General features: G+C 45.9%; 2 protein-coding genes across 4 annotated transcripts in view; one reads left to right on the forward strand and one right to left on the reverse strand.

The window, feature by feature from the left end:
- The first annotated feature begins 210 nt into the window (after positions 1-210).
- On the forward strand, positions 211-6,728 carry bdh1 (3-hydroxybutyrate dehydrogenase, type 1). The gene is made up of 5 exons (XM_036522749.1): positions 211-872; positions 2,099-2,209; positions 3,030-3,171; positions 3,596-3,748; positions 3,927-6,728. Exons 1-5 carry the CDS (start codon positions 660-662, stop codon positions 4,391-4,393), a joined length of 1,086 nt encoding a protein of 361 aa, XP_036378642.1. The 5' UTR covers positions 211-659; the 3' UTR covers positions 4,394-6,728.
- Positions 6,729-10,333: 3,605 nt separating this feature from the next.
- nck1b (NCK adaptor protein 1b) overlaps positions 10,334-21,953 on the reverse strand; it is a 44,007-nt gene continuing 32,387 nt past the window's right edge. For all 3 annotated transcript variants that reach the window (XM_036522829.1, XM_036522831.1, XM_036522830.1), the window contains 2 exons: positions 13,477-14,195; positions 10,334-11,449 (listed from right to left, as the gene is read on the reverse strand). In XM_036522829.1, coding sequence (XP_036378722.1) covers positions 11,249-11,449; positions 13,477-14,195 — 920 coding nt within the window. In that variant the 3' untranslated portion in view covers positions 10,334-11,248. The remainder of the gene's footprint in view (positions 11,450-13,476; positions 14,196-21,953) is intronic.

Here is a 21,953-nt window from a genome sequence, read left to right on the forward strand (position 1 = left end):
AGATACAGCAGATACACTTTGTTGCAAAATATATTTAACACCCACATAATGCTACAAAAGATACCCGACACTGCTGTTGCAACGTAATTTATGGTGATTGCATGGTATATGTGACCTGATCAGGTGTCAATGGAGTAGAGATCAATTCCCTCTCCAAGAGAATGGGGGGGGGGGGGGGGGGGGGTGCCAATATGACGCACTGACGTTGAAAGATTGTGACGCCACTTTGCTCCCCAGCAGTGTCAGAATTACCAAGAAATTCGTTCGTGCTTCGTCTGAGCTGGTTTGTGCTGCTAATATGAATTTGGGACCCACTTCCTACATAACATTTCAGTGGAACTTGGAAAATTTGCGAGAAGCACGTTTCACTTCCGCGGCGTACTGAAACGTGACACTGATGTTACGGGGAGCCAGGATTGTACCATTCGCCTGCAAATAGCAATTGCTCCACACTGTGGATAACTTCGGTTTAAAATTTTGCGCAGACTTTAAGGTTGCGGGAATGTGAATCGGACTCTCTATGTAGATGGCTAGTTAGCTAACTACCGTGTGAAACTGGCCGGAGAAAAAACTAAAAATTAACATGCGGGGCGCTATTCGTTGAGCTGAAGTACACTAACCACAACCTGCTAAAACAGCCATCACATAAAGTTGCCAAAATGGCTTCGCTCCCGCTAATCAGAGCTGCGTTTCTTGTGCTGTTTTCCATATCGTTGACGTTGGTGTTGGGCTTTGGGCTACCCTCTGCTTTGAACTTTATCGCAAGGTGCTTGGGGCTTCCTGAGGCCAGCGTGACCGAATGCATAGTGGTGGTGTATTTGTTCTTCGTGTTTTACGTCGTGCTGCCCCCAATTCCCAGGGGATCCGTGAAGGTGAGTCCTGTCTCTAACTCTTTTAAGTATCGTACATTTGGGCAAAGGTAGTGAGAAGACGTCGTTTACTGACTATATTGCATGCGTAGGTGGGCGTACATACGTGAGTGACTGAATTTATCAGCAGTGCATAGACTTCCAGCCTTCACGTCATTCGTCTATTCCGTGACTAACTGACCACCAGATTCTCTAAAATGTGCAGCCCTGATCAGTTATAGCTACTACTTGAAACTGGGTCATCATCGACAATGGTGATGTGGAGTTGCATTGTTGCACGATTGTTGTTTTACTAGTAATCAGACCGCAGTGTCAAAGGTACACATTGAAATGATGATGAATGTTTAGAATTCAGGTGTGTCAGGAATATGTATACGATGTGCATGCATTGTAGATTTGCTCTTCGAATTAAGCATGCTATTTTGCTAGTGTGATTTATATGCTGGAACCTTAATCAATAAATGTGATGATTGTTGATCACTTATCGACAAAATACTGAAGAGACCAAAAAAGGCACCAGTATGCCACCGATTGAGTGAACAAACATTTGGGTTATTCACAAAACACGAAATAGCCTATACAGAATAAAGAATGATCATTAACTGGATAATCTTCTGAAAACGTATGAATTTCTCAAATTGTAAATACAATTCTTCTGTAATGATCCCGGCGACGCCTAGAGGAATATGACGCTACAGTGTAGTTATCAAGTAATACACGTAGTCAAAACAATTGTGTTGTTCATAACATTAGCTGTTTTGAGAAACCATGCCTGTGCCATGTGATGAACTCTGGAAGAGTTTCAACTAAGTGTCAAGTCTATTGAAAAAGCTTATTATTTGTGTAAGTTGTTGCCAGTTGCCGGTTTGGAGAACTTCACATAGGAGAACACACACACACACACACACACACACACACACACACACACACACACACACACACACTGAGTCCTGTATTATAATGCAGGATTCCCTGAAGCTGGTGGATGCATATGGTGCATAATAATGCTTAATCCTAAAACTATTAATATAGAAACCACAGTGCACACTTTAAAAGACTTAGGCAGAACATACCCCCGCAGCGCTCTCATTTAGTCGGCTGGTCATTCAGAAAGATCTTGAAATTCCAACAACCTCATTGGGGATGTAATTAAAATGGGCTTGGGTGGAATGTATTGAAATGAGTGCAGATTTGAGTGGAGTGTTGAATAATGTGTCTCCCCTTTTCAGACAGAGGGAAAGGCAGTGTTCATTACAGGCTGCGACACTGGGTTTGGGTTTGCCTTGGCAAAGCACCTCCATAAACTGGGCTTTACTGTGTTCGCTGGATGTCTTCTTAAGGTAACACATGTGCATTTGTTCTCTTTAACTTTTAAGGAAGGCATGTTGGTCCCATTGCTTTTACGCAATGGCCCGATAAGTGTCTGCCCCTTATTCTTGGTAGTTAATGTATGTAATTCCTCTTCCCTTTTAACCCATGCCTATGCCTCACACGGTCAGTTGGTGCATGTAGTTGAGTTCCGCCTTAGCCCCCATCTTCTCCTTTCACTGGCCTTTGATGTACAGCGCTGAGTTGCACTTTAACCCATTCCTTCCCCTTACTAATGGTTAATGTATGTCATTGTGTTCCGCTTTAGCCCTTATCTTCCCCTTATACAGTCAGTTAATGATTGCTGTTGTATTAACCCAAAAGTGGGGTCACTGCTTGAAGCAGTGAGGAAACATTGTGACATGTTCTCAGTGAATGTAAGTCACAGATGTGCAGAGAGATTGAAGGAAATTGTATCATTCTGAAAATCACCACATAGAGACACTGTGTGATGCTTAATGGCAGTGATGTCCTGATGGTGTGTCTGTGTATGCAGCTGTGATGTTGAAACACAGAGCGTATTGAGTGATGTGTGTGTGTCCATGTCATTTGAATGCCCATGGGATTTGTGTTGAGTGTATTATGAATGTGATGTCGAAAGATGGTGGACTGTCAGTGATGTGTGTGAGCGAAAGTGACGTTGAAAGATAGTGGGTAAGAGTGGTGTGTATGGGTGTGTGTATGGGTGTGTGTGTGTGTGTGTGTGTGTGTGTGTTGCTGAATGCCATTGGCTTAAGAGTGCTGTGTTGTACAGCCTATGTGATGACAGGTTGTGTGTGATGCTGTTTGCAGGATAAGGGTGGAGATGGGTCCAGGGAGCTGGAGGAGCTGCACTCAGAGCGGATGAAGGTGGTCCAGCTGGACGTGTGCAGCGAAGAGCAGGTGACCCGGGCCGTGGAGTTTGTCCGAGCAAACCTGGAGGACCCAGAGAAAGGTAAACCAGACCTCTCCGTCTCGAACCTTGAACTGGCTAACATGACCCCCAGGGTATGGCCTGGTGCTCCCCTCATCCTCTGTCCGCAGGCTTCACTGACAGTCTGTATAAACCTGCCTTCTTCTTCCTCCTTCAACCCAAGAGACTGCCTCTCTCTGTTCACAAAGCAGATTTCTTAAAACAATGGCTTATTGCTTGGAAATCCTTTTAAGTTTTTAAATGATTGACAACACCTTCATGTGCCTTAATATAGGTCCAATATTGTTACTTGTTTTCTTTAAACAGTATGAGTTTTTATTTTTGAGTAGGCTGGCATCAGCAGGATAGTGTGGAAAACTTTTCAGTAGCTTTCATATGTATATGATCAGATTGTAAGGAAGAGGGAGGGGTTTCTGCTTAATGTGAATGCGTCTCTCCTGGTCAGGTCTGTGGGCCTTGGTGAACAATGCGGGAGTGTCCACCTTCGGGGAGGTGGAGTTCACCAGCATGGAGACATACAAGCAAATGTCAGAGGTCAACCTGTGGGGCACCATCCGGGTCACCAAAGCCCTGCTGCCCCTCATACGAAGGGCGAAAGGTAAGCGGGCACATCCGTGCCTGAATTTTATGCAGAAGCACGATTCTGCCGCAACCTTTGTCCAGTCAGTTTGTAAATGACTTACTGGATTAGACAATGTGCCTAAGTCTAAGTCTGGTCAATCTTTCACTGCTCATTTTCTGAGAAGCTAGAAGGAAAAGGTTGTTTTTCGTTGCAGGTCGGGTGGTCAACCTGGCCAGCATGTACGGGCGGATGGGCAACGCCCTCCGATCACCCTACTGCGTCTCCAAGTATGGCGTGGAGGCCTTCTCCGACTGCCTGCGCTACGAGATGAAGCCGTGGGGCGTCAAGGTCATCGTCGTCGAGCCTGGGAACTTCATCATGGCCACGGGCATCCTCACCCGCGACATCGTGGACGCCACGGCCAGCAAGATGTGGAGGGAGGCGGACCCCGGGGTGCAGGAGGATTATGGGAAGGCCCGCTTCGAGCAGCGAGTGGCTGTGGTGCGCTCCTACTGTGGCAGTGGGCTGAAGGACATGGCCCCCGTCCTGAACGACATCACGGATGCCATCCGCTCCTGCCACCCGTTCACCCGCTACAACCCCATGGAGGTGCACTGGTGGATCCGCATGCAGGCCATGACCCACCTGCCGGCCGCCATCTCCGATTGGCTGTATTTCTGATGGAACGCCTGGTCGGCTGATGTCGTGGAAAGCCACAGAAACACTTTCTACTGTCCACAATTAATGCAGTAATTGTCATTTCATTTTACCTACTGCCTTTGCCTAAATACTGTCATGGTCTTCACAATGGGACACTTAAATGAACACAGGTTACAGCGGGGAAAATAAGTATTGAGTGCATCAACATTTCTCTCAGTAAATGTATTTCTGATGGGGCTATTGACCTGAAATTTTCACCAGATGTCGGTAACAACCCAAGTAATGCACACATACAAAGAAATCAAAACGTATACGTCCATAAATTATGTGTAATAAAGTGAAATGACACAGGGAATAAGTATTGAACACATGAAGAAAAGGATGCGCACAAAGGCATGGAAAGCCAAGAAACCAGCTGAAATCTGTCAGTATTTAGAAAGCAATCCTGCCCCCCTAATTAATATCAGCTGGTTTAGTTCTAATTGATGGCCTATAAAAAGGTTTCTCATGACCAGGTGTCACACAAGAAGCATCTTGTGGTGGATAAAAGTAAAGAGCTCTCTCAAGACCTTTGCAACGTTATTGTTGCAAAACATACTAATGGCATTGGTTACAGACGTATTTCTAAACTTCTGAATGTTCCAGTGAGCACCGTTGGGGGCCATTACTGGAAGTGGAAAGAACATTATTTCAACATAAACCGGTGACAACCAGGTGCTCCTCGCATGATTTCTGACAGAGGAGTCAAAAGAATAATCAGAAGAGTTGTCCAAGAGCCAAGGACCACTTGCGGAGAGCTTCAGAAAAAAACCTGGAATTAGCAGGTACAGTTGTTTCATAGAAAACAATAAGTAATGGACTCAACCGGCATGGCCTCTATGCACGCTCACCGCTCAAGACTCCATTGCTGAAGAAAAAGCATGTTGAAGCTCGTTTAAAGTTTCCTGCCCAACATTTGGACACGCCTATGAAATACTGGGAGAATATAGTCTGATCAGATGAGACCAAAATTGAACTCTTTGGATGTCATAGTACACACCATGTTTGGAGGAGAAATGGCACTGCACATCACCCCAAAAACCAACAGTGAAGTTTGGAGGTGGGAACATCATGGTGTGGGGCTGTTTTTCAGCATATGGTACTGGCAGACTTCATATAATTGAAGGAAGGATGAATGGAGAAATGTACCGAGACATTCTTGATAAGAATCTGCTGCCATCTACCAGGATGCTGAAGATGAAACGAGGGTGGACATTTCAGCAAGACAATGATCCCAAACACACAGCCAAGGAAACTCTCAATTGGTTTTAGAGAAAGAAAATAAAGCTGCTTTATTTGAATCCAACTGAAAATCTATGGAAAGAACTGAAGATCAGAGTTCACAGAAGAGGCCCCCGGAACCTTCAAGATTTGAAGACCGTTTGTGTGGAAGAATCGGCCAAAATCACACCTGAGCAATGCATGCGACTAGCTTCTCCATGCAGGATGCGTCTTGAAGCTGTCATTACCAACAAAGGCTTTTCTACTAAGTATTAAATAAATTTCAGTAAGCGTGTTCAATACTTTTTCCCTGTGTCATTCCACTTTATTACACACAACTTTAATTTATGGACTTATTTCTTTTGATTTCTTTGTATGTGTGGATTACTTGGGTTGTTACCGACATCTGGTGAAAATTTCAGGTCAATAGCCCCATTAGAAACATATTTACTGAGAAAAATGTTGATGCGTTCACTGCTTATTTTCCCAGCTGTATATTGATTCAGGCACAGGAGCACATTTGGATTTTAGTTGCAGAAAATGAAGGCTAAGTCTTGTTTTTGTCATAAACATTTCCTTTAATGTATTCAGGATTTTGTGTAATCCATGCCTTTCACAGTCAATGGTAAACCATGGCGTGGTTGATCAGTTCCAGGCTGCCACTGGGCTTCCCGCTGGTGTAGCTGGTTATTAACGCCGGCAACACTTTGGCTTGGATTGTTTCTGTTCCCTTTTGATCATCAGTGGGGTTCTTCAGAAGGACCAGAGGGTCAGAACATGAGCAGGCCCATGTAGCTCAGCTGCAGATGGAGCCAGAAAAGTCCAGCCTTTCTGAGAGCAATGAGGGTAGGAGTTTGAGGCCCCCCCCATCAATGTGTGTACAGAACATTAACATGCTAGCGTTTCACGCGCTGTGAGAAAGTTTAGCTGCAGTTCTTGTTTCCAAAACTGGGCAAACATGTGTAAAGTCAGGGTTTGTTTTTGAAGCTGAACATTTTTTGTTTTTTTGTGATATAACTTAGGATGAGACATCTTTGTCTGTGTAGAAAAACTTTTAGCTTAAAATCCGAACGTGAATATTGTATGACGTGCAGGAATTCAGGGTCATTTTCCATTTGAGATCTTAAATTGCATGGTATAAATAAACAATGTAATCATGTTTGAGGTGTTCATTCTTATTCTTTAGGCATGTGTGGTGGGGTGCTTTGTAGGTGTTTTGCTGCTTACAATCTCAACAACAGAGAGCACTTCTTAAAGGTGCCACTAGAGGGCACCGTTGTACAAGTAGTAGAATTTGCAGTTACATTGCCCTGCTGGGAGATGTAGCCTACATCAACTTAGGGTGGTGGGTCTAAATGGATATGATAGTCATTACATCTCAGTGCCTAATACTAACAATCAGCTATCAGTTGTAAGAGTAAAACACCTAGCATTGATTCTTAAAAGGCACAAGCATGACCTCACATCCTTCCAGAATCTATGGGTAAAGATGCACAATACTGAGGCTGTAGTCAATACAGATTACAATGCTGTGGTGAATTTGTCACTGAAGTTATAATTCTGCAACATGCTACATACTATGGTACATCTGGAAACGAATAACTGTTGCCACCTCCTGTAATGTCATCCAACTCCTTGTATCAACATTGAACAATCCCTGCATTTGGAAGCAGCTTCATGTTAAATCAGATGAATTTGAAGGTGGCATGAGATGTTTACTTTCATGGGTTTCTCCAGTGGAACAGTGGCTAATAGAATTCCATGCAGACAGCAGGAAGTCAGAAACTATATACTACAGGGGACTGCCAGACTGCCATTTTTGAACGAAACCCCTCCCATAATTTTGTGAAATCTCTTCCTTGTATGTACAAGGTCAGCACACACAACCACTACTTAAAGCCACTAATGTGCATGTATATCATGTCAGAATAAACCCCTTGGATAAGACTTGGACCCTTGCCTCCGACTCTTAAGGCAAACTCACTAAAATGAGACGCTGCGTCAGGCAGGAGTTTGCGTTTTTTGGGCTGTCATTTAAAGGTGGGTGGGCCACGAGTGCTTACAGTGCTACATAAAAATCAGACGGCAAATCTGAGTAGTTCATTTTTTATTTTGTCATCTGAACAGTAATAAACCTTGCTAAATTATTAATATGAAGATGCTTTCACCTCCATTAAGCAGTAAGAGCACAAGAGGGTTGACTTCACAGTATAGCCTTCTCTCCTCTGTTCACCACCGCTACATACACTGAGAGACTCAGTGCCACGAGGTGCACCGTAGCCAAGCGCTAACAGAAAGTACACAGCTCGGAAGAAAGGCAGAGAGAAGCCTACGAACCCACATCCTGGTGAAAGGAGCACTGTCTTAGGGCTCCGTTTCAATGTCTAACTATACAGAAACAAACTGCTGGAGTCACCGACTCCACGTCCTGGCTGCCCTGCTGTCTTTTTCCAAGCTGCATCTCGTGGTGTTACAAACAGTAGGGACACAGGTGAGCACAGCATTCTGCGTTAAAGAGACAATTTTGGACAGATTCTGCTCAACCGCGAGGCCTCATGTACTCAGCGATAACCCTTTGGAAGTGATTTAAAAAAAAATTACTCAGTAAAGCAAACATGTTTGAACCAATCAATGTCACTGTATCAAACTGAAGGACAATACTTTTTCCCAATAATTCATAGACTGATCAAGCGGATGGTTGGAGCCTTGGGTATGGCCATCTGTTCTGGAATTGTATCTGGAATTACTTTGAAATCTATAGACAGCCATTATTTTGCAAATTACATTTGTAAATCATCATCTAAGCATATTACAGATTAATGAAATCATACTACAGTATGTTAAGGTCACTTGATACTATACAAATTAGCATCTAAGGTTTTTAAAATAAAATAAAATAAAAAAAACAAAAAAAAACAAAAACAAATACAAATCAAGTGTTCTGCGTCCTCTCTCCCCAACACTAGAACAGGATGAATTAAAACAAACTGTCTTCGCAGCAAAGATGGTCTTCACATGGAAGCGTCGGTAACGTGTCAACCAAGGACATCGGTGCCGCTTTCTGCCACAAATCGCAGGCCGGTGACGCACATGCAAAGCCACCGAAATCAAATGAGATGCCGTGATTAGCCACCTGTCATCGGGGTGCCACTCGGGACACCGCGGGTTTGGTTTGGAGAGAGGTGGCTAAGGCATGTTTCCGATGGTCCGAGCAGCTCTTCTCATTTTCCAGTCCAAGCGCCCCCATCCCTCAGTAACAAAGTCTGCCTGTTTGACCTATCTGTTCCGCCCTGCACACGCCGGATCCACTTCAACATGTTCCCTCACACACACAAACCCTTACTGCATTTCCATGGTCCCTGAACAATGTTTCCATCTACTAACCCCCCCCCATTCCTCATTCCTCACATGTTCCTAACTCATTCCGGACTCCAGCAGCTGAGAAAATGATGGAGACGTTTCAGAGAGCTCCCTGGAAGAGGCTCCGCCTCGTCTTTGTCCTGCGGGCTGCGCCCAGGTGTACAGGATGCAGGAGGACCTTCCGTGAGGCTGCCGTTTTCCATTTGCCCTCGGTAAACATCCTCATTCTTATCTATACAGGCCAAAAGCTGATTTCCTGAAAGAAATGAAATCCTGATCTCTTACTTTTGTGATGTATTCCCTCTAAAAAAATCTACAGACAACACTACAGATCATATTCTCAATAAGCAGCCATTGTAGTATTTTCAATTTTTTTGGTAATAAGAACAGAGACTGAAGTCAGCTCCCTTGAGCAGTAAGCCCTAACCTCTGTTACTAGCTATTATAAGAACACAGAAAGCACAAAACCACTCAGTTCAGCACCAGATCAGACACAAAGAATAGCAAGTACATAATATACATCAAATCTCTTCAGACCTGACATGCTATTGATGAGAATGGATAGGAAAGTACATATGATGAGCTAAGCAGCGTGAGAGGCCAAACACTACCACACACAGCCTCAAACTGAGATCCCATCTCTCATGACAGTCACAACTCACAGAACAATCTCCAGCTGTCCTTTATGGGTCTGCTTTGCAACAGTGGGGCAGGGTCTCTTTATGGAGGCCTATTCCTACTTATCAAACACCCTTCTGCCACGGCGGTGCATGTCAAGTGGCTGTGAGGTCAGGCGTTCCCGCTGGTCAAGGCGTCAGGCCTCTAGCTTCGGTGAAGCACAGGCAGAATTTCCACTTCCCTCTGGATGGCACTCACACAAGCATCCCAACCCCATAAACACAGCTCAGCACAATCTAAGCTGTTCTGACTTTAAAAGGAGAACAACATGACCGGTACAGAACACCAGAGAGCAGGACTGGCTCAGCGTGAAAACGGCAAACACCTTGTACAATCACTGCTGGGAGAAGCTCGCAAAAAATACCACCCGATTTAACCTGCCAACGCATAACACCATTTGCAGACTAACTGAAGGATCAGAAAGATCAGTGGGGATTCACACGGCTACTTGACAGATACCCCCCCCCTCCCTGCCTCCAGAGAAAACGTTAATTTCAGTCACATCTGAGAGGCAATGCTATCTGCATCCTCAGTCGATATCTGTCACAAACACAGACCGTAATCTAATAGACTGTCTGTGACACACACTCGCGCACACAGAAGAACAGTGAGCATCCAGCCACACACTCTCAGCAGCGTCAACACAGAGGCGGGGGGGGGGGGGGGGCTGTGCTCTTGGCAAGAGTGTCTTCCCCAGGCACTTGACCTGATAGTAGAGCCAGCGTTTTCCCTCCCTATTTCTCCACAGAGGCAGATTCTCCACTCCACCGCCGGTCAAAAGTGATGACATTGTCGCACCTAAAGGTGCTGGTTGCTGCCCGAACCACTCGGAGACCTTGGGTGAAAGCCTCCAGTCTTCCAGTGGTGCCACACCCGAGAAAACTGCTCCTCAGCCTCAAATGGGTTAAGAGCTGTCAGGGCAAAATGTGTGCCCATTACCTCTGTGCTGATGAGCTCAAACCTATTCCTCCTGACCGAATTGTGTACCTCCCGCAAAAATCCTAGCCGGCTTTCCATAACCGTAACGTCATTTGCAGACAGCATCGGAAAATATAATACACCCCCCAGCACTGCCAATAAATATATTTTGGTCATTTGCAATCATTTAGATTTCACAGTTTTGAGAATTATTTTCCCCCCATCACCTCCACCCACCCCCCCCAAAAAAAATAATAATAATGGCATAAGTGTTGGCATAAGCCGGTATACATTACATAACTATGGCAGTAATGCAGAAAAGGGTGAATGCAGAACCCCTTTGAAATGTTTGATTCATTTCTCCAAGCTGGCTTCAAAACAGACACTTACTACAACCTCCAATAACTTTAAAAAATCACATAAAAAATGAAGCTTTAAAAGAATATATATTAACAGAAGTACACTGTAGCTAATAGACGCTGGAATCGACATGAACTGAAGTATCTGTGAGCCGGACGTGACTCGTGAAATCAATAAAGCAAACGCTATATCTTTGCTCATTTTTTTCATATTCAGGAGTCCACAGTTATGTTACTGTCATTCTATCTCCCCTTGAAAAGATTATGGGTCCCACAGTCTCCGGTGTCCGTTCGGCCATGATCAGGAGGAGGCCAAAGGCTTGATCAGGTACAGTTTGTCTCCCTGCTCACTGGTGAAGATGGGGGCCTTTTTGTAATGGTCCACCAGCTCCTCCATGGAGCTGAATTTGCGCTGTCCGATGCAGTACAGGCTGTCCTTCAGCTGCACTTTGAAATGCTTGTTCTTGCCTTGCGCCTTCAGGGAGATGGAGAAGTCGTTGGGCTGAAAAGCACACGCAAAAGCAGTAGGACTGGTCAGTCAGGCAGAGAGGGAATGCACACACAAAACATTGACTTGCTAGCATTTCACATACTGTGAGAAATTTTAGCCGCATATAGTCCTTGTTTTTAAAACTGGTCAAACATGTAAAAAGTTGCTCAGCTCTATAACTTTTTTGTTTTGCTTTTTTGGTGTGATATAGTATGAAACACTTTCTATGTAGAAAAAACTTTATAGTTTTAAATTCTGAGGTGGACGTTCTTGTATGAGGTGTGAGGTTCAGGGTCATGAGACGCTCTTATCCAGAGTAACTTCCAGCACTAAAGAACAGAAGCGTATCCATTCAAGCTGAATGAGCAACAGTGTCAGACCAGGCTAACAACACTCCCAACACTTTGTACTGCATGGATGCCACAATATCGGTATGTCTGTGCAGACACGGTATGCACTGCTCAAAGAGCACTGCAAGGCCCTACAAGCCTGGAGCGGGCCATTCTGCTTCCTATATACATAACGGTGTCTGGCGCTTAGAGGTAAATACTGTCCCCCATTTCCATGAGTGAGAGCAGACGGTTTCCATAGCTCCCTTTGCTTGTGTGGATACAGTAGCTGACTACCTTGTGTGCTGTGACATGCAAGGGCCAGACTCGGAGCTTCTAAAAGCAGAAAGCGAGAAATTCCCCATCGGAGCTGAACTGCGGCCAGGGACCGGAGGAATGCTTCAGAAGACGTGATGTAATCCCGGCCGGCTCGGATAACACGCCGCGCACGGTAGTGAGGAAAAACCAAAGTTGGAACCTGAAGGCATTTAATGTTATGGCTGAAGAGAAGGATCGACGTGCCTTAAAAAGCAGGGAGTGCTCAGCTTTCTGTGCGACAGCTGTTGGGTTCTGAGGTGTGGATGTCTCTACAAAACTGCAGACTGCTGAAAGAGGCCTTCCGAATGCTTGCACAGGATTGAACATGCATGATTAAAGCTGAGAACAGGCTGACAGTTATGTGAATGCTTTAAAAAGATCACGTCTATACAGTTAGCTACACCTACAGAGAGATGAAGCCAGAGTCAGTGTGGAACATATTACATATTACATCATTGGCATTTAGCAGATGCTCTTATGCAGAACCACTTATATAGGTTACATGTTATTCATTTATGTAGCTGGATATTTACTGGGTTAAGAACCTTGCCCTAGGGTACAGCAGCAGTGCCCCAGTAGGGAACTGAACCAGCAGCCTTTCAGTTACAAGCCACTATGCTACACTACTGCCCAGAAACAGAAATACTAAGTATGGATCATTTACTACACAGGAGCGCTGTACCAATGCTACTGATTGCCTCCACTTTCACTCCAGGACTCATCAGTCCCTTCATAAGAGGCATCCTCAGTAAAATCCAGCTCACTACCCACCCAGATGCCACAGAGTCAATGAGAGTGTAGACCTCCAGCCAATGAGCTGGACGTGTTTGCGTTTGTGTCACAGGGGTACTGCTCAGTAGCAGACAGTTGTAAACAGGCTATACAACTCCCATGTCTTCTGATCGTTATTATATATAGAACTGTTCACTGAAACCAACCTATACCAAACTAGGGCAAGATGGCAGCTAGTTGCAAACACATAAAACCCATTTCTGCCACCAACCGATATCCTAGCTTGCTTCACAAATAATTTTCAAAATGCCAAGCACTGCTGCAGCATGTATCGTACTGATCTCATATGTTCTCCTTTAGATATTAAAAGGAATACTATATGGAGCATGGAAGCAATGATCCACATTTTATGGTTGCAAAAAGCAAACGTCATGCAAACTGCATTATCAAAACAGCTTTTGTCTAAATGGAGAACTACTAAGATCTCTTGGTAACAGAGTGTTGCTTTGCGGTGATGGTGCAGAATAAAGATAATGTGTGTCTCTTCCCCTTACACCCCCCCCCCCCCCCCCTCTACTCAGATGGGTACTGCATGATGGTAGAAAAGCATCCCTACAGCGTACACTCCAATTCAGACATTTGAGATGCCGCCTGGCTTACCGAGGACTCGCTGTCCCGGATCAGGAAGTCGCCCTCGTCACCCCTCTGGTTGAGGGCCACCTCGGCCTGGTGCCGGGTCACCTTGCCGTAGTACCACGTCCGCCCGGCGAACCTCCCGCTGCCGGAGGGCTCGATGTAGTCGCAGTCGGGCGTGGGCGGTCCCGCGTCCCCCGGGGCGCTGTGGGAGTCCTGCAGCACGGTGACGTAGTTCTTGGGCACCAGCCCCACCTGGCCGTCCGCCTTGCGGCACTTCCACCACTCGGGGTCGTTCTCGGGCTTCTCCAGCACGTCCATCACCTCGCCCTTGTCGAAGGTGAGCTCCTCGTCGTTGCCCGAGCTGAACGGGTAGAGCGCCTGCACAGTGTGCAGAGCCCGGCCGCCGTTGGCGCTGTGCACGGCCGCCGCCAGCTTCTCCGTCAGCAGGCCCACGGGGTCGCCCGCCGAGCCGTCCACATCCTCCGTCACGTAGTTGGAGGGGAACCAGCCCGAGTGGCCGTCGTAGCTGCCCCGCCACCAGCCGTCGCTGCACTTCTCCATGACGACCACGCGCGTGCCCTTCACCAGCGACAGCTCGTCCTCCCGCTCGGCCGCGTAGCTGAACTTGACCAGCGCCGGCACGTTCAGGTCGTACAGGCGCTCGCCGTTGTCCGGGTAGAAGTCAGATTCGGCGTTGGGGGCCTGGTCCCTCATGCTGTTCTTCCGTTTCACCTTCCCGATCCCTGTGGGCAGAAGGAGACCCCGTTACATCATGCGCAAAAAACCACTTCTCAGCCACCCGTTCAGACAGAGAGGAGGGGACGCCATGTGTGAGCACAGAAACAGGTGACCATTGTAACATGCTGCGGCACAGAACAGCAGTGTAGTATAGTGGTAAGGAGCAGGGCTCATAACCAAAAGGTTGCTGGTTTGATTCCATGCTGCAGCACTGCCGCTGTACCCTTGAGTAAGGTACTTAACTCCAATTGCTTCAGTAAATATCCGGCTGTATAAATGGATAACATGTAAAAATTGTAACCTGTATAAGAGCCTGGATAAGAGCGTCTGCTAAATGCCGATAATAAATGTAACCATGTCACTTTAAATGACAGAAACATACAGACACACAGGGTATGATCCCTAAAGCAAAACTGAGTAAGCGCTGCTACTGAAATGCAAGGCAATACGCAGTAGTTTTCCAGACTGGGAGTCGCCCATTGGCAAGACCTGCAAGGTGTCTAAACACTTGACGCAGTCATTATCAGCTTGCTGCATCCCTGCACTTTTCCAGGTTGTTCTCATGAGAACGGTGAGGCCAGTATTTGCAAAGGCATGTCTCTCCATGGGCCCACACCTTAAGGCGAGGTGTGGCCAGGTCCCTCATCCCTCTGCTCGGGGCGTATCACTCTCAGACTGCACTGATTAGGTGTCATTTGTGCTTTGCTCTCTAGCGGGGAGACATTTCACAGCTCGAGCGGCTGCATTTACGCCTTCCTCTGCTGTCAGATCTTTCTGTGTGGGAAAGTGACAGACAGTTTGTACACTGAATCACACTACAGCTTTCCAGGGCAAGAACAAACTGCTGTCAACACATCAACGCAAAATCCCCAAATACTGTACATGTTACTGATAGGAGTGTCTGTGTGCTTGTGTGTGCGTGTATGCCTAAGTGTGTGTACGTACATGCCCAACTGTACGTGTGCGTGTGTGCGTGTGCGTGTGCGTGTGTGTGTGTGTGTGTGTGTGTGTGTGTGTGCGCGTGGCAATGAGACAAGAGCATTACTGTCTTCGCTCTTCACAGCGGGATTAATTTCTGAAATGAAAGGGACTGCCTTTAAACAGGTACAAGCAGGCAGGAGCAGATTCAGCTCCTAACTTGTCCTCGGAGATGTTTTGCACACAGCACAGTAAACTCTCCTTTGTTGTACAATGGGTGCAGGGCTGCTCCCATCAGGTCTGCTCAGGTCCGATCGAGAGACATTAGTCATCTCACGTTCGACATTGACAAAATGACATGTGGTGAGAAGAAAAGCCAGCCTAAGAAAACACAGGACCACCGGCTCACACGCCTGTCTGTGCTGTAAGTAATAGCATTACTGATAGTGTGTGTCAACAGCATTTCAGGGGAAGTGTGCCTCTAACTGAGACGTGAAGGAGACTGCCACTTATTGGAAGCTACGGAGCTTCCTGCTGAGAAGCCAAGTCGCAGATCGAGAGAGATGAAAAAGTGCAAATATCGCACGTCATCCTGGATAAGGGCCTCCTCAGAGCAAATAAATAACCTTCTGCAATGTTCCACTGATTCCCAGCAGCTTCCTGGAAGAACTTTTTAAATAAACAAGACCTCAGCCGCCTCAAATGAGGTGCTGTTAGCGGCCCTAGCACAGCAAGTAACATACAATGATCTAGAGTGTTATTCCGAATACTGAGCCCATTGTCCTCCCATGATCACAGCCACTGATATCCCCTATCAGGACAGGCAGGGGACTTAACCTAGAATTGCCTCAGTAAATATCCAGCTGTATAAATGGATAACATGTACATATTGTAACCAATGTAAGTCGCTCTGGATAAGAGAATCCGCTAAATGATGATAAGGTAATGTAATTTATTTTAAGAAAGATGCTATATTGTGCAAGTTTCTATTGCTGGGTGGAAAGTGTTTAAGCACCATGTCACTTCACTCAAAGCAGGTCTTCTGAGGAGCTGGGGAGTTCGACTGATATGCTGTCCCACCTCCCGTGGCCTCTGAGCGAGAGAGCGCTGTTGGCAGCTGAATGGCATGGCGAGAAACACATACATACATACACACACACACACACACACACACACACACACACACACACACACACACACACACACACACACACACACACACGCGCTCCCCACCCAGGATGGGAGAAAGGAGTCTTTCCTCAAGATACCTAGAGCTGCCACACCCTTCATAGCGAGACACTTTTTGTCTCACAAAACTACAGCTTGATATTGCGCAAGAACGCTGTATATACATGACGTTACTACATATTACACCACCTGCGTGTGTCTATTTTCCAGGGAGTGGTGCCTTTTACTCCTTCGCAGAGGCTTTGAACAGTTTAGGTTTCAATCCTGTAGAACACAAGACTGAACACTATCTGGTTGAGTGCACTGGGGAAAAGTGATGAAAAAGTGCAAAGTTGATGCATAACTACGACAACATATTACCCACAATTCCACCCCTCAATCCTTAAGTCCAAAGTACTGTCACTCCCAACACTCTTAACTTCCAATATAAATGTGTTACTAGCTGAAACGGGTGATCTGAGAGTGAACCGAAGGTCATTCGTAGCATTTGACAGAGAGGCGTGCCGGCGTGAGTCAGAGTCAGTGACGGTTCGGCTCTTGGGCGTTGTTGCAGGGCTTGGATGATTCCCCAGTCCTCTGGCTTTCTCTGCATGCTGCTGACTCAGTGTTTACACAGAGAGCGATTATGGTTCAGATCCCGATATCTCTGGTGCTCTGGTGATGCTGACATCACGGTTCGCGTCTTAAGGAAGAGACAAAGGAATATGGGAGTTAGCATGGTGACTGGGCCAAAGCCCTGTGCAGCCGCTCCAGACGGCCTGAGCTTGCATTAGTGAAGTTCATACACGCTGCTGCCTCGCCCACATCACCACCTGTCCATAGTCCTGATATTATTTCAGTTATAGCCATACTGTTCACTTCCCAACAATTTTATTGCTTACAAAGTTTTGGTTTGGGTCTCCGTCAGGTCAAAACACTATTAGTTTGGAGTTGAACACCATGTGGGCCCTAACCTTTTATGCCAAGGAAACTCTCAGCCTAGCACCTTACTTGGATGAGACGTGAGGACTAATGAGTGAACTAATTTAGTAAAATATGATTAGTCACACAGGGCCACACCCTTTACACTTTTATTATACTGAGTATGAATATTACATTCATACTGACGGTAGCCCCTGAAGAAAACGCTAGTTTTGGGCCCCAAGCAGGAAAATGATGAAAAATGAAAAACCAGCTGCAATAAATTCAACATCCCCCTGCCCTGATCCTCTTTACTGAGCACCACCCAGCTTTCTTCCCCAAACTGACATCACTCTCAGCAGAAGAGATTTTGCCATTGTATCATCTGGGTGAGGCCAGACTTTTTGGTCTGCCCTGGAACACGCAGCATAATCTGCCTAATTTCCTTTTGTTTGCACACTGCTAGGATATGACAATATAAAACACACATAATAAGAGTATAGGAGAAAACTGAACAACCCAGGACGCTAACTGGGCAAAACTGAGCAAATTGTGCCAGCTTGCTACCCCCTACAATGCTTCACTCATGAGTGTAGAAAAGTACTGGTTTCTAGCAAGAGAATGAGAGCCAACAAATACCTCAAAGGAGTCACTCAAAGGAGTGTGTGTGTGTGTGTGTGCGTGTGTGTGCGTGTGTGTGCGTGTGTGTGCGTGTGTGTGCGTGTGTGTGCGTGTGTTTGTGTAGTCTGTGAATGGGATGCTTATTATGCAGTAGACTTCGTAAATCTGGGACAGCAGCACCCCAGGGCCGGTGAGCCATTCCTTTTTGCAAGGTGCTCATCAGTAACACCTGCTCTCGGCCGTTTGAAGTAATTGCCTTATCACAACACACGCTGCGCTTCAGGCTGTAGGGCTCCATCACTACGGTCCAAAACAAGCGTGCGATGCTCCCCTCCTAATGCATATACCCACTAAAACACGCACCATTGATGAGGGGTGGCATCAGGTAGAGAGACTGGGCCCAGTCCCTATTCGACATGTGCAGCACTGGCCTACCGCTCCAGCAAAAGGTCGCTGACTCTCTGTGACCCGGTGGCCGCTTACACAGTCTCACGTCTCAGGGCGCTCCGAGCTGTTGTTTGTGCCATCGAGAAGGCGTGCCTAAATTACAGGCCCAGCTCGGGCGTATTCATTGCAATGGTCCAAGTGCTGCTGATGTCAGAGGTAACGGCGATGTCAGCGCGCGGAGAGCGTTTCACGCGGCACCACATCGTCACAGCCGCCGGGGCCTTGAGGCACCTGGCCAGCGAATAGCCTGACGCGGCAGAGTGCTCGCACCTACCCTCCCCACCCCCCTGCCCACCCACCCCCACCCCTGGCTGCACATGCGCGTCAGCAAAAGCGTCAAACCCCGGGTTTCGCCCCCGCCGCTGAAATCACACCGCCTGACGTGCGAGCAGCACCTCAAGTAATGACCACGTCCTACGTAATTGCACAGCGCTGCACAGTAAATCATGTAAAATGCTACACAACTGGTGCGTCATCCAAATTATACCGGCGCGTGGAACCGAAATAGAAACGTGAGATTAAGCCGTACCCTGAAATAAGAACTGATTGCAATTGGAATCATTACAAACACTACAGTACTTGAAGAGCAAACTCCATACAGAGCTCCAATTTGTTAGCTATTCTGGCTTCTCGACTTGGGTTTTTGAAGTCCATAATTATAGCCAGTTTACAATGGCAAGCACTGTGACTTTTTCTCCACATTACTGCCTGATATTTATAACAGGGAAGCTGGATCACAATTATGATTGGTGATATTGGGACAGGCCATTATCAGAGAGAGGGACAGAGGGCTCCCTCACAAAAATCCTGACAGTTCACATACCCCCTTGCTGGAAGCCCTGTGCAAGGCCTGTATGATTCAGTACCCCTGAATGGAGCAACAGACATATAGCCTGTGCATGCCCGAGTCTAGACTGTTGATTCTGCCCACATTCACTGATCTCTACTACATCTGGATGGCTCCCTCCCACTGACAGTGACTAGTACATCACCAGCCACATGATATAAAGGTCAGTGAATCTGCACAGCATGACACCTGGAAAGAAAAGACCTAACCCTTTGTCATCACCTGTCAGTCAACTGCTGGTCTCGCAGTCACTAAGGTTACCTTTGTTTTCCCAGCTGGAGCTAGGTAGCAATGACCACTCATTCACGCTGCTCAAGCAATCCAGGGCGCAAGGCTTCACGGTTCAGGAAAAGGTTTCAGGCATAGACACAGAGAGCACAACAGAACTTTTCGACTTGTCATGCTTGAACCACCCGCATGATGTTCATCAACAAATCTGTGGACAAGTAGGTTGAGTTTATCAGGAGAGAAAATCCAGGACAAAGCTTACAGTCAGTTATTTTACACCTTCCACCTTTTATCTCTAGCTTTAAAAACAATTACGCATGAGGTTTTACTCATTCTATTGCTCACTGTTTAATAGTTGTACACAACAAATTGTTGTACAGACCCACAGCCTGCACTCATCTACACTTTAACTTACTATGCAGTATCTGTTCATATTCATTTTTTATATACCCCATTCATTCCATCCTTACTCCACTCCATGTATGTGTCCTGCACTACTGTTGTTGTTTGTTGTACCACTACTGTTGGGTGGTATTTTTCTGTCACCTTGACATTGTATGAACACACCACAAGAGACATTGAAACCGGTGTCAATTTGCTTGTGTGTGTAAAAGCATGCTTGGCCCATAAAGTCTGATTCTGATTCTGTACAGAAGTTGGCAGTTCCTAAATGAATTTGTGGCTAGCAACAAAACAACATCTGTGACTTGTTCCCACATGAACACACAATCCTGCAGCTCTGATAAGAAAATCCCATTCATAACAGATCAACAGCAAAATCATGCTTGATTAAAAGGAAAATTTGGCCCTCAAAAGCCAGGCACTGCACTACAGACAGAATCCTCGTCAAAGCATGGCCTTACACGCACACTGGCTTAACATCTGAATTTCTAATTTATGGAGGAAAAAACCCCACAAACCTCAATCACACACACTTTTGAGACCTACACTTTGTAGCTGCTGTAATACAGGACTTGAATCCCACTGAATATACTTAGAACGGGGCACGCGTCTTTACAGAAACAGACAAGAGAAGAAAATGATCACCCTTGTTATTGTTCCTCTCCATTTTCACACAACACTGAGATTTGCGAAAGCAACACTGTCCCACAAAAATAGCCCTGCTACCACATAACGTTTCTGCAGCACTGTAGTCACAGAGAGTTATTTCAACATTGCAGCAGCGTTGCAAAAAACGTTGCAAGAACAGAACGCACTCCCGGGACAGAAGTGGAGATTAAAAGCACTTCTGCTTTTCAACGAAGAGGTAAGATCACACCCGTCTCGCGGGATCCGAGGAGAAACCCAAACAGCCGAACACCGCGAGCCTGTACAGAAAAGGTAGAGAGGACATCCCGGGCCACAGAAGAGAAGGAGAGAAAATTATACGGTCTGATCTGAGATCTGTGAGAGCAGGCATTTCCTGTTACCCAGAGCGCTGCCAGGTGTCGTGGATCCCTCCCCTCTCAGACATGTCAGGACACAGTGCTGTCTGCGCGCACTGCCACCAGCCCACCTCCTCTTAAAGGCCACCTTCTGTTCTCACACCGCTAACATTCTGCTCTTCACCTTACAACGTTCATTCAGTATCAATGTACGAGTGAAGTGTGTGAATAATGCTCCATTTTTCATTTACATTTATTGATTTGCCAGATTCTTTTATCCAAAGCGACTTACAAGTGAGGTACAGTCCAACGCAAGCCAAAAAAAAACACCTGCTACCTCTGCCACCTATTTGATGTTTATTTTATGTGCAATATTGTGATGCATTTTGGATTCTGTGTTCTAGTGACTGATATGATAGCATGCGTGGCTTCTGTTGCCTAGTCAGGTTACACAAGTTAACTTGTGGTAGGGCTTGAATAGTATTATGCTCACACTCACTGGTCTGGGAGTGTTGTTAGCCTGGTCTGACACTCATTTAAATTGAATGGATACAAATGTTCTGTTGTGGTGGAAATCACTTTGCGTCTGCTAAATGCATGTAATGTAATGCAATGTGATGAACAATTACATGAAAATGAACCCCCATGATTAACATTTAGTTGGATGCACTCAGCAGAAGCCAACATTACCCCCAATCACCCCAAACCCTGTAGAGCAAAATATATATATAATGCAATTTAATCTGAGAGTCAGATAAGAATTTCTAGATGATCTTTAATTGCAAAAGGTTACTCCACAATGAACTTTAAGAACATATAATGGCAATAATTATATAACTAACTTTTTTAAAAAATCACCACTTCTTAACATGAAATACAGACAGTCACAGTGCTGAATCATTTAGAGACTGTTAGTCCAAATGCAGATATAGAAAACATGGTTCACTGTGAAGAGAATGAACTGTTATTGTGTAAACACTGAATCATTTCAACAGAGCCAGTCAAAAGCTTCAGGGGTTTTCCTTTGCTTTGAGCTTCAGGAAAAACTGATGGTGACTGATGCAATCGGCTTCCAATTTTCTATAATACTGAATGCAATATAATACCTTAACATAACGTGCTTGTTCCCAGTGAAGGATCTAGGAGCAGTCTGTCTATTGATGAGTGCTATACAATTGTTAAGTAACATTATGTCATCTGGAAAGTTATTTGCATTCCTACAGATAACA

Source organism: Megalops cyprinoides, chromosome 2, assembly GCF_013368585.1.
Source record: "Megalops cyprinoides isolate fMegCyp1 chromosome 2, fMegCyp1.pri, whole genome shotgun sequence".
NCBI classification, from domain to species: Eukaryota; Metazoa; Chordata; class Actinopteri; order Elopiformes; family Megalopidae; genus Megalops; species Megalops cyprinoides.